The sequence below is a fragment of the Acartia tonsa genome, chromosome 4 (assembly GCF_053477335.1).
Source record: "Acartia tonsa isolate MP-2025a chromosome 4, ASM5347733v1, whole genome shotgun sequence".
Classification (NCBI taxonomy): Eukaryota; Metazoa; Arthropoda; class Copepoda; order Calanoida; family Acartiidae; genus Acartia; species Acartia tonsa.
Genome location: NC_137263.1, coordinates 29,129,481 through 29,145,387, shown reverse-complemented (window position 1 = coordinate 29,145,387; position 15,907 = coordinate 29,129,481). Strand labels below are relative to the sequence as shown.

The following is a 15,907-nucleotide window of genomic DNA, read 5'->3' as shown; positions in this document are numbered from 1 at the left end:
AATACATAAATTTTTATTTAGCGGCAAATGATCATAATAAAATGATCGGCTGGCAAATCTGGATTATATGGCTTATAGCAAAAATCCGAATAATATTGTCATGAAAGCCGAGGACTGTTTATTTCTTAAATAAAATTCTACTGAAATCATTACCATAATATACTTCCATTGCTTTTCTTTGTAATTTGTAACCATTCCAGGTGGCGGCTGAGTGATTTGAATTTACATATTTCCAGCTCACTGCAGGGCTATTTCATATTAGGTAAATATTCAATACCGAGGATATACAAACTTTCCCGATATGGGAAAAAAGGGGGTTTTCCCCATCTCTTTTGAAGAGATTTTCTTCCCCCCTTCCCTTTTTCGGGAAAGAAAAATATGACGTCACTGGAGTCGTGTTCCTCAAAAAAAATACAAAATCGGGAAAGTTTGTATATCCTCTTCAATACCTAAAATGTGCAACCCCGCAAATCAAAACCTGAAGTTTATAACATCAAAGCAAACTATCAAAATTTAAAGTACGGCGAAAAACTTATGGAGGTAGTGCAATAAAATAAAACTTTTCATAAGTTAAAAATGTATTTATATTCCAAAAGAACATTAAAAAATATTTACAAGTAATTATAGATATAATATAAATATATACAGAAAAGATAAACAATGATCAATTCAATGTCGTACAAATACAATGTACAAAATTAAAAAAATAACAAAAAAAATACAATAAATAACATTTACAAATGTTTGAGCTATGCTCTCAGTTCTAGCCAAGTTAAATTAATTCAATAAATAACTTTGGCTAGTCACATGAAGGGCAAATTTTGAATTTAAAAAATCAGAATGAATAGAAAAGTACAACATTTATTTCTTGTTCAATCACAATTTACAAAATATTTAAACTCGTTTATGAAAAACAAAAAGTAGGGATTAGACATTAGGTTTTAAACTAAAAAATGTACTTGGTAAAAATTTACTATCATTGTTTATACTTTAAAAATTAAACTAATCATTTTTATTAGTACTTAATATCTTTATGAAGGTTCTGGAAACATAATCTAAAATCCTATTATAATAGCTTAAAAATAAGTATTCAAAAAGAGTCGTGGGACCTTTGCTTTCGATTTTAAATGTTATTTTATAATTTGATTGATTTATGAATCTTATAATGATGCTAATGTAGCAAACATGACATATCAATTATTTTACATCTTTATAGTGCCATTTCTTTCAACTTTTTATATTCCATTTCAAAAATTTTATATTACTTTGTATAAACTCATAAATCTTATAAGTATTTTTTTGTGTGTCTGAATTGGTCGTTTGTGTAACACCTTATCTTCTGATGTAAAAGTTATATGAAAACTTTATATTAAAAAGCAAATAAAGGATAAGTAAATTTATTTATTATCAATTCCATATGTTTATATACTTTAATATTGTGTGATTGCCAAAGTTAATGAAAAATAGTAAGTGATGAAAGCTTCGATTATTACACATCAAGAAATGATGTAACTTACGCTATTTGAAATATAAAAAATCTGGCGATGTCCCACAAAATGTCAATCAAGCACAGGACTCCCCCTTGCATTATTTTGAAATAAATTGAAGGTAAAAGGCGTAGTGGGGGGGGAGGGGGTCAATGCTCGAGAAGCACTTTGAGTACAATTATACTATCTTTGATTTAAATAAATGTTAAGCCTGTTTATAGAATTAAGTTATTATTAACCTATTATATTAGCGCATCTACCATATAATTTGAGTATTGGGTTCGTATATCCTCCCAACCGGTTGGCAAGGCAGGCATAAAGATGTATAATTTTAATGTAAAAGATATGATTTTCTAAAAAAAATACGATTTATAAATACTGCCTGCAACACTCAATTTTTTATGTGTCATTTGAAAGATATGATAAATGAACATGAATTTTTGTGTGCCTTCTAGAGCTTTTTTTTGCATGCGTCTGAATTTTTCTAGATGCGCTATTTATGTACAAAATTGCCCTGTTTTTTAATACATTAATTGCATTTATAAATTAATAAAAACTAAAAAGATAACAAGAATTAAAATGTTAGTAACGGGAAATCTGAATTGTCTAAAATATCTTTGATGATGCTCCACCAAGGAAGGGTGAGATAGGTAAGTTGAACCTTGAGAGGTGTGCACCCAGCCCTCCGGGTTTCTTTCCAACCATGGAATGCCTAAAAAATATAAATCACATTAGTCGGCCAAAATCTGTATGATTTCCTTATAAATATCCTAAGATAGCTTTTCACAGATAGAAAGGATGTGTAAGATGTAGTACACCCCAACGCCTAACTAACCTAAGAAATTTTACAGGATTTAGCACTATAAAGATTAATTTATATTTCATCCTTAGATTAAACCTGCCATAAAAATATATCAAAGTTGCTTCCTTCCTTTTCATAGTCCCACTTTTTCATTTAATTTAACAATACTTTTTATTTCAATTAAATGGAGAAATATATTTTTCTGTCTTTTTTTGCATGTGTTGATAGTAAATGTGTTTTTTCTATTCTTCAAATTACTAAAAAGTCACCGTCTCTGGCATAAAGGCAATAGATATTTAGTAAAATTAAGTAGCTGCGCTGTTTACCTGTGTGTAGCCTTTCATAGTCCACAGTGGATTAGTTTTGCCATCATCCAAACAATCTCGGATATCTCCGGCCTCAATCTCTATCATTGGGTTCCGCCATTTCTCCAGAGTTCCCTCCCCCTCCGTGGGAGTCCTGTAATTCAGAAATAGTATTATAGTGGTTTAGGGAGGGAGGGGATATAGAACTGTTAATTATACTAAAAAAAAAAAACTTGTTCTCGCATTTGATTGCTTAAAAAATTTGGGTACTATTATTAATTATTGATTGGTAGATTCATATTAGCAGTGGTTCTAATCAACCAACAATTTTAATTTTGTTAATCATCTTTGCAGGGGATGTAGATCAATATATATCTTCAATTGCTACAACTTTTAAGATTCCTTAGCTGGGTATGATAAGTATGCACCAACCAATTTTGAATATTCTTGGAAAAAATGAATATGAAAATGTTTAATATTTACTGGCCAAGTAATATATTTGTATGTTTAATTGATCTTAGTTTTCAAGGGCGAAGCTTTTTTATGACTATGGTCAGTAACGGTGAGCTACTTTGCATGAAGATTACTAAAACAGTTAGGTACAATTTAGAAAGCGTAAGAACCTCTAATCGTTACCAGAAAGTCCGTTCGTCCATTTAACTTTTTTGGTAACATTTTATATATGATATAATCATCCTATTCATCTTATATTTAATGAATGATTCTCTTATAATATTATAAGCGAGGCATCTCTATATTCAAATCCTAAAATTGAAAGTATGTCCTTTTACTTTGTCCTGTATTTACGCAATCTTGAAACAAATTTATGTACAATTTCATTTAGACCTAGAAATTAATGTCCTGCTTATTAAGTACTGACAACTTAAAAGAGATATTGTTCATTTGTCCTTCCTTCAAATTTAACAGCTTCGCTTTCAAGGATTTTTTCATCCTTGATTAGATTTCTTTTGTGGGCAGATGTTATTAATATCAGAGTATATATGTCGTAACTCTACCAATAATAATATTTTTATACCTGTCTCCTCTCGCCTTCCAGCCACTCTTCAGCCATGTGTCTATTGTTGCTGAGGGATCACTTAATCTCCTTAATATTTATATTAATACAGTATAAAAAACAATAATAACTACTCTAGAGCCATGTGTCTGTAGTTGCTGAGGGATCACTTAATCTCCTTAATATTTATATTCATATAGTATAAAGAATAATAAAAACTACTCTAGAGCCATGTGTCTATTGTTGCTTGTAACGGTTTCGAGTCTGATTCTTTTCCAATGAAAATACCAAAGTGTTGTACTTATGGCTTTATCATTATTTTTACTATAAAATATGTATACATAAACATAAATCAAGTATATCCAAACATATTCTTGCTTATTTAATCTTCTCCTTACCTTTGATGTCCTTTCTGGAAGGTATTGTTCAGCTGTGGCGCCATAAAATCAGATGCCAGGTCCTCTTCACAGAACAGACCATCCTCTAACTGGTCTGTTAGCGAACAACCTGAGATTTTCATTAGTTTTTAGCATTTGAATTTTTTGTTTGTTTTTGTTTGCTTTAAATTTCCCAAATTATTACAAAAATTAAAGAATAATTTGTTTTTAAAATCGGCTGATAATAATAAATTCTCTTTAAAGCCGTGAGGGATAGGGCATTGGATCGACTTTAAACTATACTGGAACCTAAATTTTTTTCTACTCTTATTCGTTATTCGTTAAAACTTTGATGACTTTATTCTATATTTATACTCACTAGCAGTGTTAAAACTTTTCCAGCAACAACTTTAACCTACAAAAGGGTTGATTTTGTTTCTAATAATTGGGAATGTATTGACATTTGTCTCATCCCTGATTTGAAGCATTCAGAACCTCCTTCTGGAATAAATACCTGGTTCTGAGGAGGGTGTATCACAGCCAGCTCCCTTGGGGCGCAGGATGGCCAGCTCAACATGACCTTTGTCATCCTTACCACGCACATGGATAAATTCTACACGCTCCTACACAATTATATCATGATAAAATAAAATAATGAACAAAGTTTGAAAATTCAAAATAACGGAGGAGTGGGGGGGGGGGGCGGATAGATAATATTTCGTTTGTTTGTTTATTCCTTTACTCAAATAAGAATAGGTTATATTGGGTAGAACAGCAACTGGGTTAAGGCCCCCCGCAAGGATAAGTCAGTCCTCTCATTTCAAAAATAAAGAAGGGGAGGGGGAGTTACGAATTGCAATTTTTTGTTTAAAAATGTTAAAATAAAGAGGTTTTTTTTATTTTAATGGATAAAAACTTTTATTAAAGAATACCTTTTGGGGCATAAATATAGAAATGAGATTAGTTTGACTGAGTCTCTGGGTGACTGATTGACTTTGTCTGGCATCATACACCCGTCTGACCGAGTCAAACTGTACACAACCAAGAGAAAGAACCGCCTCTCTTGTTCCCTTAGTATCACGTGCTACAAGCTCTACAGCAACCATCTCACCATCTCTTACCTCAATAAAAAGTTGATATTTAATAACTAGCTTTCTAGTTTAAGCCTCTAAGTTTAGGCACGTATTTCCATATGGTCCCCTTTTAAACAAGGATGACAACATCCATAAAAGCGAAGATCTGATTTGGAAGGACAAACGAACATTAACACTTGTGGAGTGTCAGAACTAAATAAACAGTATATAAATGCATAAGTCTGAGAAGAAAAAAATTTAAGTAAAGTGTTGCAAAGCTGATCAAATACATAATACTGTTTAAGGACATACTTACATTATTAGGACATGCTTATAGAGATGCTTCGCTTATAACATTATACCTTGTTGTAATAGGAATTAGTACACCAAAACTCAGATGAATCGGATAATTTTAACATACAAAAATTTGTTGTCAAAAAAGAAAAAAATCAACATGTTTTAAATGGACGTACTGTCTTTCTGGTAACGATTATGGAGTTGCTGTGCTTTGTAAGTCGTACCCAACTGTTATAGGAATCATCATGCAAAGTTTGAATTCGATAGGACAATTCTAACCTGTTTAAATTAACGAAAAGAGCTAACCGTTACGGACGGACCGACCCTAATTATAGAAAATCTTCGCTTTTAACAAACAGAAAAAAAAAGACAGTTTTGATAGAGTAGCCTCAAAAAATAGCATGGCAGTAATATCTTGTTAATTCTTTTTTTAGCCACAAGGAAAAATGGTCTATGGTCTATGTTATTGTGAAGTTAAATGTGTCGTTTATATAAAAAACTAGAGTTGGCTCGATATAATTATCTCCCTATTGGCTAGTTTTCTATATGCATATCTATTTCTCAATAAATCTATTTTCCTCACCCGGCATTACTATCTAAAAGAAAGTAAATATTTAATTATTTAAATGATTTTTAAAAGATTTTTTAAAATTATATTTTTTTCTTTACATTACCATCACCAAAGGGTTAATGATGATGATTACAATTTTAGTTTAATATTTGAACACACAAAATGTCGCCACAATCGAATTCTTTTAAAACATAGTTTTCTTAAATTTATCATATTATAAATTTAAATTTTCTTTTTTATGATTAGAAATTAAATACATCAATATAAGGTAAATAGCAACATGAAATGAAAAAAATGAATTTATTTTTAATAAAGTAAAATAATGGGTCTTATCGTTCTGGGCAATGAGAGTTTATTATGGATTATTGGAGCACTATGAGTTTTAATCATATATTCCTTGGAAAACTTGAGCTCGTTTATAGACATTTATTTCCTATATAGATCTGACATGGATCTTGAAGCAATTAAGCAGGCCGTTTTGTACATGTTAAAAATTGGAAGATTTCATTAAATAAAAGTAATCGCAAATATACTTAGTAAATAAGCTCTCCCAAATCAATCAAACAACTTTTTAAAACTTTATCTGTTTATGGATATACCTGAATATCACTAAATGCTTCATCAAAGTTATCAATAGAAAAGCAAAGATATGGATAAATAATTTCTTCTCCGTCCGCCTTGCTGTCCATCCTCCGGTGGCTGGGGGTGGCCCACACCTCCTGGCTGGCACGCTGGATAACCTAATTATTAATTTGTTGCTTGAAAATTTTAAAGTAATATGTTACATTAATAAGATTGACCTTTGTTAGTGATAATTGCTTATATGTTAATTTTGGATGGAGGAGGGTATTGAAAGGCGGGGAGAGGGGTTGGGTATGTAAGAATGTACAAAGCAATAACTTATTTTTTTACCTCCCCCTCCCCCCTCCCCCACTAATATCTAATAGCCTCAATACCGGAGAAATTTTCCCTTGGGATTGAAGTTGGGGCATCATAACATGGTTAGGAACCATTTTCATGCATAAATCTAACAGGGACGCGACTCGAGCACAAGTCTCAAAAGACATGTCTTTCAGTGACATAAATAATTTCAGTTACAAAACCTGTTATATCAGGGATCTAGTATTAATACCTGGAGGTTGGTTGGGGATGTTCTGGTGCATATTGCCAATGTTATCTTGTACTCAAACAGGTGAATGATTAGGTTCAGGTAAATAGTTTCCTCCCAGTCTATATCAGGGTCACCAATTGGAAGCTTGCGACTGTCTCTCCTAAAATATATTGTCAGTAAGTTTCCGTCTATCCCTAAACAGTTTTTAATGAACTTTATTGAATATAAGAAGGTAATGTTTGAATTACAGTGTGAAAAAATAAACTGTAATTCATACATCATCACTCAAAATACAACAACATTAATTATCGCATTTCCGCAATATTATACGTACGGGAGTAGACGGATATAGATAGATAGATAGATATTTATTAATTCCACTAATTATATATAACAAATTATATATAGGTACATTACATCAAGCATATACATTTACAATAATTAAATATTAAATATAACTAAGAAGAATCGTGGCACTACATTTGTATATTACATACTATTGTAGGTTTACCCATGACTTATTTTTAAGTTTTTAGGTTGCGGATTATTAGAAGGCGGCGGACGACAAGGCAGGCTGAAGGCTGATAGCTTGAGTGTATATAATACAGAAATATATAGATATAGAAATTTTGGGCAATAGGTTTTTACAACAACAAAAAGTTCAAACCTGAAAACTTCAACTTCGCTTTCAACCCTGTTTGCTCTATAATGGGAAGATGCTAATTCTCGTTTTCTAAAATTATAAAGAGAAAATAGGTTACGAAAGTAATTTATAACGCGGATAAATTGATAAATAAAAAAATTATGTATCATATCGCAAAATGAGCAATCTTAGAATAACACGGCCCCTTTGGATAACAAAACCAGCATTAATCATTTAAATTTTATTTTACTGTCCGCCGAAAGCTGTCTGTAATAAAACGATGTGATAAATAACCATATTACATTCATTAAAATATTGCTCCACTTACAATATATGTTACTAGCGGCTACACCTCTAGCAACTAGGGGCTCTGTATTTGAAGAAATAGGAAAATCGCAAAAACAAACTCAAATATGTAAGTAAAATAGGCTAAAACCATCTCGGGATTTTTTAACTTCCTTGAAATGGAAAACTAAATCGGTTCAGTAGTTATTGAAATCTTAAGCTACAGACATAAAAATCTTACTACTTTATATAAGAACAAGGATGACAACATCCATAAAATCGAAGCTCTGAAATTAAAGAACAAACGAACATTAACACTTGTTGAGTGTCAGAACTGAATAAACTGAATATTAATGCACATGCCTATACAAAATTATAAGTAAATTTGTTGCAGAACTGATTAAATATATGTTACTGACGTTTTCAGGACTTGATTATAGAGATGCTTCGCTTATAATACTATACCTTGTTGTAATAGAAATCAGTATACCAAAAATTAGATGAATCGTATAATTTTAACATACAAAAATTTGTTGTCAAAAAAGTAAAAATCAGCATGTTTTAAATGGAAGTTTGAAATCAATAGGACAATTCTAACCTATTTAAATTAACGAAAAAAGCTAATTGTAACGGACGGACGGACCGACCCTAATTAAAGAAAAGCTTTGCTTTTAAAAAGCATAATAACAAAGTTACAATATAACAAGATGAGAATCTGGTAAGATTTAAAGTTAAAGTGTCCATACTAAATCATGAATATAAAAGTATTACAAATATTAGATGTTCAAAGACATTGGCATGCACACGATTGGGGGAGGATGTTGTTGGTAGTTTCCCTAGGCAATTTCAAAATTGGGTTGTACACTCCCTTTGCCTCCAACCCTTTATTTTCGAGACAGAGTGGGTTACAAATTCTATTTAAAACAATTGTTTGTTGGCATTCCCCCTTCTTAACCTTTAAAAATCATTTAGAAGTTAGATTGTCCTGGAATGATTTTTTTCACGTAGGTGTAAACTTTTGAGTTGGGACAAATTTCTGGACCCTACCCCCCCCCTCTCTCTCCAACACACACACACACACAAAACAAGTGTTCGCCCTATAAATCCTATATTACATTTACAATATTTCAGTTTTTACTGAGCTTTGTGCAAATTTTAATGTGCTCAGTAAGACTTTTGTTGTTGTTGGTTTGTATGAATTTGTAAAAGTTTATGCACTTAGTTAAATAATGCAAAATAGGCAAATCTTTTTAAATCTTTCAGGGAGCCGGGGGGGGGGGGGGGGGAGTTATCCTATACATGAATGTTTTGCCAGTAAAATCAAGATACTAAGAGAAATAAAGTATTGTTTGCTTTAAAAAAAAGTGCATATATTTCTACACTTACACGAATAACAGAGCTGTGCTCTGCGATTATAGAGTATCTCCGATACTTAAAAACTGTACCTGACAAAAAATAGAAGATCATCTGAGTCAATACTCGGCTCAGATTGAAACAGAAAATTTCTGAAACAAAACAAATATTCATTAATGGCTTTAATACGAAGCTAGTAAAAGTGGCTGACTCAGATTATACCGTCAAAAAAAATAAACAATGAGAGGCCACTAAAAATTTTACCATTGGTCAATTACAGTATATACTGGCCTCTCATTGGTTAATTTTTTTTACGCCATAATCTAAGTCAGCCACTTTTACAAGCTTCCTTTAATACCATGCAGCCCTACATATACGCACGGCCCAAAACCATCCTGGGACCCATGGTAAGCTTTCCAAAGTTCTAGGGAATGTAGTTGGAGGTAATAAAAATAGCCTAAAACCACCCCAAGCAACTTATAAAGCTTTCCTGAAAATTAACTATTTTAATAGTATTTACCTAGATCTTTAGCTTCAGACAAAAAAACCTTGCTATTTTTTTGGTTATCCATACATTTAAAAACATTTCAATCAAAGACTCTTTTTGAGGTTTCATTTTATTAACATTAGACCTTTTCATGAAAATACACTTTTCGAATTTTAGTCTTCTGCTAACCTAAAAAGTAACTTTAGGAGTCTAGAAATACATGTACAAAATTTCAGCTCTCTATCTCTACTGGCGACCTAGCGCCAGGCATGTAAAATATCAACAGATAACGGTAGCACGGCGGTTTTAACAATATCTCAGCAATGTGCAGGTTTTAAATGCATGATTTTAGAAAACTGACTGGCGCTAGGTGTAGAGTAGACTTTGACAAAAGATTTTTGGGATAATATACCCTTGTCCTTATGTGTTTAAATTGAAATATGCAGAAGAGCTTAAAACCTGCACATTGCTGAGATATTGTTAAAACCGCCGTGCTACCGTTATCTGTTGATATTTTACATGCCTGGCGCTAGGTCGCCAGTAGAGATAGAGAGCGGAAATTTTGTACATGTATTTCTAGGCTCCTAAAGTAACTTTTTAGGTTAGCAGAAGACTAAAATTCGAAAAAGTGTATTTTCATGAAAAGGTCTAATTAACATACTAGCTTCGTCCTTAGCCTCAAGGGACTTTGCCCATGAGGTAATTAAAAAAAAGTAAAATAAATAGAATTGGAGGTGTCCCCACTTTTCCGATTTAAAAAAATTAGGGGTATTTTTTTTCGGGGGGGGGGGGGAGTTGGCGGTGTCCCACCCCCCAAGAAAATAGCCTTAAAACCATTACAGGAACAGTAGGTATATTCCTTGGAGAGTAGAATCCGATCGGTTCAGTGGTTACCGAGATCCTAAGGGACAGACAAACATCGTTCTACTTTGTATTATAGATAAGACAAAATGTGTTAGATGTAATATTGTAAACATAAACTATTAAATACTAAACAGACACAATGCAACGAAGTTAGATAGAGTGTTGAATACTATAGCTAGGGTAGTAGCAGTGCGTGTTTCAATCCGTTGTAATGAAATCCTTAATGCAAAGCTATTCAAATTCAAATTTGCATGGATATTAATCTTCAGACTTATACAACTATACAAGAATAATGAAATGCCAACAAAATAATTAGAAATATCGAGGACGAGGTCAAGTACATGACATTTACATTCGGGATCTTAAGGGATAAGACAAATTATCCCATCTTTAGTCTGTACCAACCTATCAAGAGCTAATAAAAGTACCAAAAGCTATAAAAGCCAGGGTATGAGATAAAGTGTTTATAAAACTTTGGGTACAAACATAATTTACAGTTTATTGCCCCTCCTTTCCTGAGTTTACTTCCGATAGTAATAAAAAATATTTTGGCCCTAGATTAATTACTCAGAATCAGGTCCCCTCTTGCTGACTCACATTGTTGTGTGTGATGAATCACATCACATCAAAGGACAGATAGAATTCATTGAAAATTGAGAAACTTAAACCTTGGGTATTTATAATTCAAAAACCTTAATCAAATTGAAACCAGACGTATTTGACATAAGACTAAAGAGTATCATAACAGACAACTAACCTTTTAATAACACGGCCTTTGTCAAAAAGTCCATGTCTTACATAATCTATTCTTATTCGACACATTTAATGATTCAATAAAGATGCGATTTTTAAAAAAATCATCAAACCATACTATTCCCCGATAATGATTTACCACTTTTTATTTTATGACTGGTTACAAAAAAATTTACTTAATTTGAATAAAACAAATGTCTAGTATAAAGTTATTTTTAATATTTTTTTATTTTCCTTTCGCCAACTGTTGTAGGGAAACATTGATATTCAATATTCTAAATTAGAATTCAGAATGGGTATTTTCAATTCTTCACGATTTCATTTGTAATATATGCACTCAAGGGACTTAAGGATAGGAAAATATGTTATAAATATATATTTTTACTGCCTTAGTTGTAGAGGAAAAGTGATGGAAGGTCCATTTATTCTACTTGAATACAATCATGTGTAACACTATTGGCCCAGTTAATGCCAGGTGTAAAAGGTTGTTAAAACAGATTAGCTCTAATATTTATAAATCACGAGTTTCATGTAACACTCGCATTAGCACTGGACCTTTACATCTAGGTTACAGGCAAAACAAAATTTGGTTCTTCCTTCAAAGTGCCTATCAAACACTGAACCCCCTGTCCCCTTATCTTTAACCTATATATTAAAATAATGGGATAGATGAATTATCCTAGTACCCAATATAACCTAACCAAACCTGACCTTAAGTAATAAATTAACACACAACAAAAAATATTTCAATCTGGTTGTACTGAACATGGGAATAAGAATTTTTATTTTGGCTTTTGTTTCATTTAAAGGCTTGTTCTATAATTTCATCTCTGAAAATGGATAGAAAAAAATTAGTTAATTTTAAGAGTTAGATTAAAGTCTGAGAAATAATCACTTGAGTTAAATAAGATAGTCCTACTGGGATACTGCAAGACCGTGTGGTCCGCTCATTAGTTCAAGGTATTTTACCATTATTACCATCTCTGTAAATGAATAAAACAAATATGCTTACTCTATGAAAATAAAAACTGCTGACGTACCGTGTAACTCATGAAAAGTACCTGCTTATCTAAGTAAAACCATTTACTATTATCTATATTCATATATGGCTGTTTAAACTTAAAGATTATATTAAAACAGCATAAGTATATAAACTTTGAGGTGAAGCATAATTTGTAATTACAAATTGATTATAAGGGAGTTAATTTTGGAAATTGGGATACACATTAATGAATATTTTAATGTAGAAATAAAAAGGTTGCCTAAAATTTCTTAATCTTTCTAGAAACAGTAACAATACCTGACAAAAAGATCTGTCCAGTAGGTTGTGTTGTGAGCTAGTGTGAACCCGGGATCCTAAATTTAACATTAATTTGATTATCGAAACCGATTAATGTCCGCTGGATTAGAACCTGTTCTAAGCCTTACTGAAAAATCATGTATCATTTCGTATTATTTAAAGTTAAAACTGGTTTTAATCTTATAATTGTACATTTTTTTCCGCGGAAAGCTGTTTATTATACGAGGCAATATTAACAATTATTTTATTTAATAATTTTACGGTATATTCTCATTTCAAATTCTCTCCTTTCTTTTTTCTTCGAATTACTTTTCTTTGATTTACTTCACCCTTTTTACTCCTATGTCTGTTGGTCTGTATAAATGAAAAGAAAAATCCTCCCTTCATTTGAATAAAATCAATAAAGTACTGTAAAGAGTTGTAGCATCATAAAAAAAGAACTATTCAAATAATACAATTTCTACTCTTAAAGTTTAAATTTTATCAGTATCTGTTTGGAGATTAAATAATTATCTGTGTTAAAACAATTAACATACCTGGTTGAAGCTTCTTAATTCTTTTCTTCTCTGGAACTTTATTTCATCTAGTAAGGCTTCTAACTGAGTCTGGTGTCTGAATACGAACATTCAAACTTTTTTTTAATTTATGGTTTCTTGATTTTATTGCGCAGCTACTAAAAATCACATAATATACTTCAGTCAAATCATAATTAAGTAATAAATCATAATGTTCAAAGTCCTGTTTTTTTAAACTGATTGAAGTTATGTTCTTTAAAAAAAGTTGGTCTCTTATTTTTTCTTTATTTTTAGAAATATATGTTCGCATTGTAGTTATTTAATAGAATATGAAATTAAGCTGTATTCAATGTTAATATCTTTGTTATAATTTATATAACAGTGTTTATTATAACCCAATCAAGACTTTAAATTATTTCAAAATAAGGCAAGGGGTGGGGTGCTCAACTAAGTTCTTAAGATGAAACCAGTGAAATAATGAATAATAACAAATCATACGAAAAATTACTTGCAGAAGAAATTTTACAAAAAAAATTACCTTGACGTGTTACTTGATTCAGACTGGCTTCTCCCCATTTTAATTCACTAACACACATTCATAGGAGTAAAAAATCATGTAATAACCATTATAAATGTTAAAATATCAATAAGCTTCACTTTAACTCATTTCTATAAGATATGAATAAAATTTGAAAGTACGAAAGGTGTTGTCTGAAGCTAAAGTTTTGATCATATGTTTTGGAACCACTGATGATTTACTTCTGCTAAATATGTATAGTGTATACTTGATACACTCAGTCAGTGTACACAAATATTTAACTGAAAAGATCAATAATACTCTTACAGAAGACTTTCTTCCAACCATTGGTTGCAGAATAGTACTTTCTTTAGTTTATATTTCCTTTCTCTCTCTATCTATCTTATAACTGCACACACACACTTTTGAGTAATTAAAGAAATACCATTTGAAGACGACATATAAACAATAATCTTGTTGCGCTTTCCACTAGCGAGTTAAAATTTGATTGTAAAAAATAACATTTTATATAACTAATTAAGAAAATGTAGTTTAAATCTCATAGTTTATTTCTGTCTTTTTAACACTGGACCAAATTCCATAACTATATTTATAACATAATATTCTATACTAGCGTAGGAGCTGGGATTTTATATGTTCTGTAACATTACAAAGAAATCCAAACACCTCGGCTAGCCCAAGAAACTTCATCTGATTTTGCCCATTATATCAAACTAATTTTACGTCTAAGGCACACTTAGATTAGAAACGTTGAAAGTAACAGGATCTCTGTGTGCCTGTCTGTATGTGTCTGAAGCTTAAGATCTCGCTATCATCTGGACTTACGTGGTTCTAATTTACAGTGAAGCTTCTTTTAAGGTTTATAAATATTTTGGGGGAGGGTGTTTCTACCATCCCAAGAGAAATCACACATGGAAAAAAATTACATCCTTTTCCTTTTTTTTAAAAACAAAATTAGGAACGTGTAGGTTAAACTTACCCCTTGTCACCTGTGTTTAGTGCCACTAAAGGGGCGTATTCGCTAGTAATATACATGGTGTTAACTTATTAATTTCATGAGGGAACTTTTCAGCAATTTTTAAAGCATATTAGAGTTGGTTTGACTTTAGCATAGCATTCGATAATCAAACTTTAATTATTTAACTTTAGCTGCGCGTGAGCTTCAAATTTAAATATGCTTAAGTGCAAAAAAAATTCTTTAAAAAATCATTGTTTGTTTAGAAAAAAAAGTTAAGATTTATAATATGACGATTTCACCGAGGCTTACACGCGGCTGATAAGCAGCTGCCGAGCCATGTAAAGAACATTTTTTTCTAAATAAAATTTCATCCTAAGTTTACTTCATGTATTTTGTTTTCAAGATATTTAAGTAGAACCTAGCGCAAGTTCTATTTATGTGATCAAATTTACGCACATATTTTATATTAAAACTAGCGGCTACGCCCCTAGAGTCCTCTAGTGGCACTTTAATTGTTTTTACTTATATTCAAAATATAGCTATTTAACGTTTGACGTTTGTTTTTCGTTAAACTCTCTTTCTAAAATCGATAAATTTAAAAAAAAAAATAATTTCTCTAGGGAGGGTGGTGGTACCCTCCCCCAAAATAGTTATAAACCTTCCTGGGACCTATGAGAAGCTACCCTGTTAAGGAGAATCCGATCGGTTCAGCGGTTAGCGAGATCCTTCGTTACAAACAGACAAACACACAAACACACAGACAGACATCGTTCTACTTTGTATTATAGATGAATCATCGGAATTAGCATGTAAACAAATAGTCCCTTTCGAGGCAACGCCTCTGCAAGGGCATTTCGTTGTATATTTTCAGTAGCTTTTTATAGGTTATTTTAGGTTAGGTTAGGTTAAGCTGGGTTAGGTGATATCCCCGCAGAGTTAGAGCTCCCCACAGGTGCTAGAAATTGGAGAAAATCTACTGTGAAAAGATGAAGAAACGACCCTTGTGAATGTCCTGTCCTTCTCTAAATGACGTTGTGACCTAGGTGACCTAAAGAACCTAATTATGCTAAATCTTTGTAATAAAAATTAATTCTTGTAGCAGGGTGCATTAAAAATCGGGCAAATTGGAAATGAAGCAAACTCTTTAAAACTTGCTTATGATAAGCATAGTTG

The 15,907-nt window shown here is 31.7% G+C and overlaps 1 protein-coding gene across 2 annotated transcripts; it reads right to left on the bottom strand.

Annotated features, from left to right (window-relative positions):
* Positions 1-560: 560 nt before the first annotated feature.
* Positions 561-14,059, bottom strand: LOC145316682 (uncharacterized protein KIAA0930 homolog). Of its 2 annotated transcripts, XM_080157350.1 has the most exons (14): positions 13,998-14,059; positions 13,777-13,823; positions 13,260-13,335; positions 12,724-12,779; positions 9,412-9,471; positions 7,706-7,771; positions 7,060-7,198; positions 6,527-6,667; positions 4,919-5,107; positions 4,501-4,609; positions 4,008-4,116; positions 3,631-3,699; positions 2,616-2,748; positions 561-2,199 (listed from the first exon to the last, which is right to left on the bottom strand). In XM_080157350.1, exons 2-14 carry the CDS (start codon positions 13,812-13,814, stop codon positions 2,062-2,064), a joined length of 1,323 nt encoding a protein of 440 aa, XP_080013476.1. In that variant the 5' UTR covers positions 13,815-13,823; positions 13,998-14,059; the 3' UTR covers positions 561-2,061. The 2 variants fall into 2 exon arrangements, with proteins under 2 accessions (XP_080013476.1, XP_080013475.1); XM_080157349.1 differs by having other exon boundaries at positions 13,777-13,998.
* Positions 14,060-15,907: the final 1,848 nt, after the last annotated feature.

Coding starts and splice junctions, on each gene's coding strand:
- LOC145316682 (XM_080157350.1), bottom strand. CDS start 13,814: ATGGGGAGAAGCCAGTCTGAATCAAGTAACACGTCAAG. Junction 7,199..7,705: donor AGCGAAGTTGAAGTTTTCAG/GTTTGAACTTTT, acceptor AATATATTTTAG/GAGAGACAGTCGCAAGCTTC. Junction 3,700..4,007: donor TTCCAGAAAGGACATCAAAG/GTAAGGAGAAGA, acceptor ATAAATATTAAG/GAGATTAAGTGATCCCTCAG.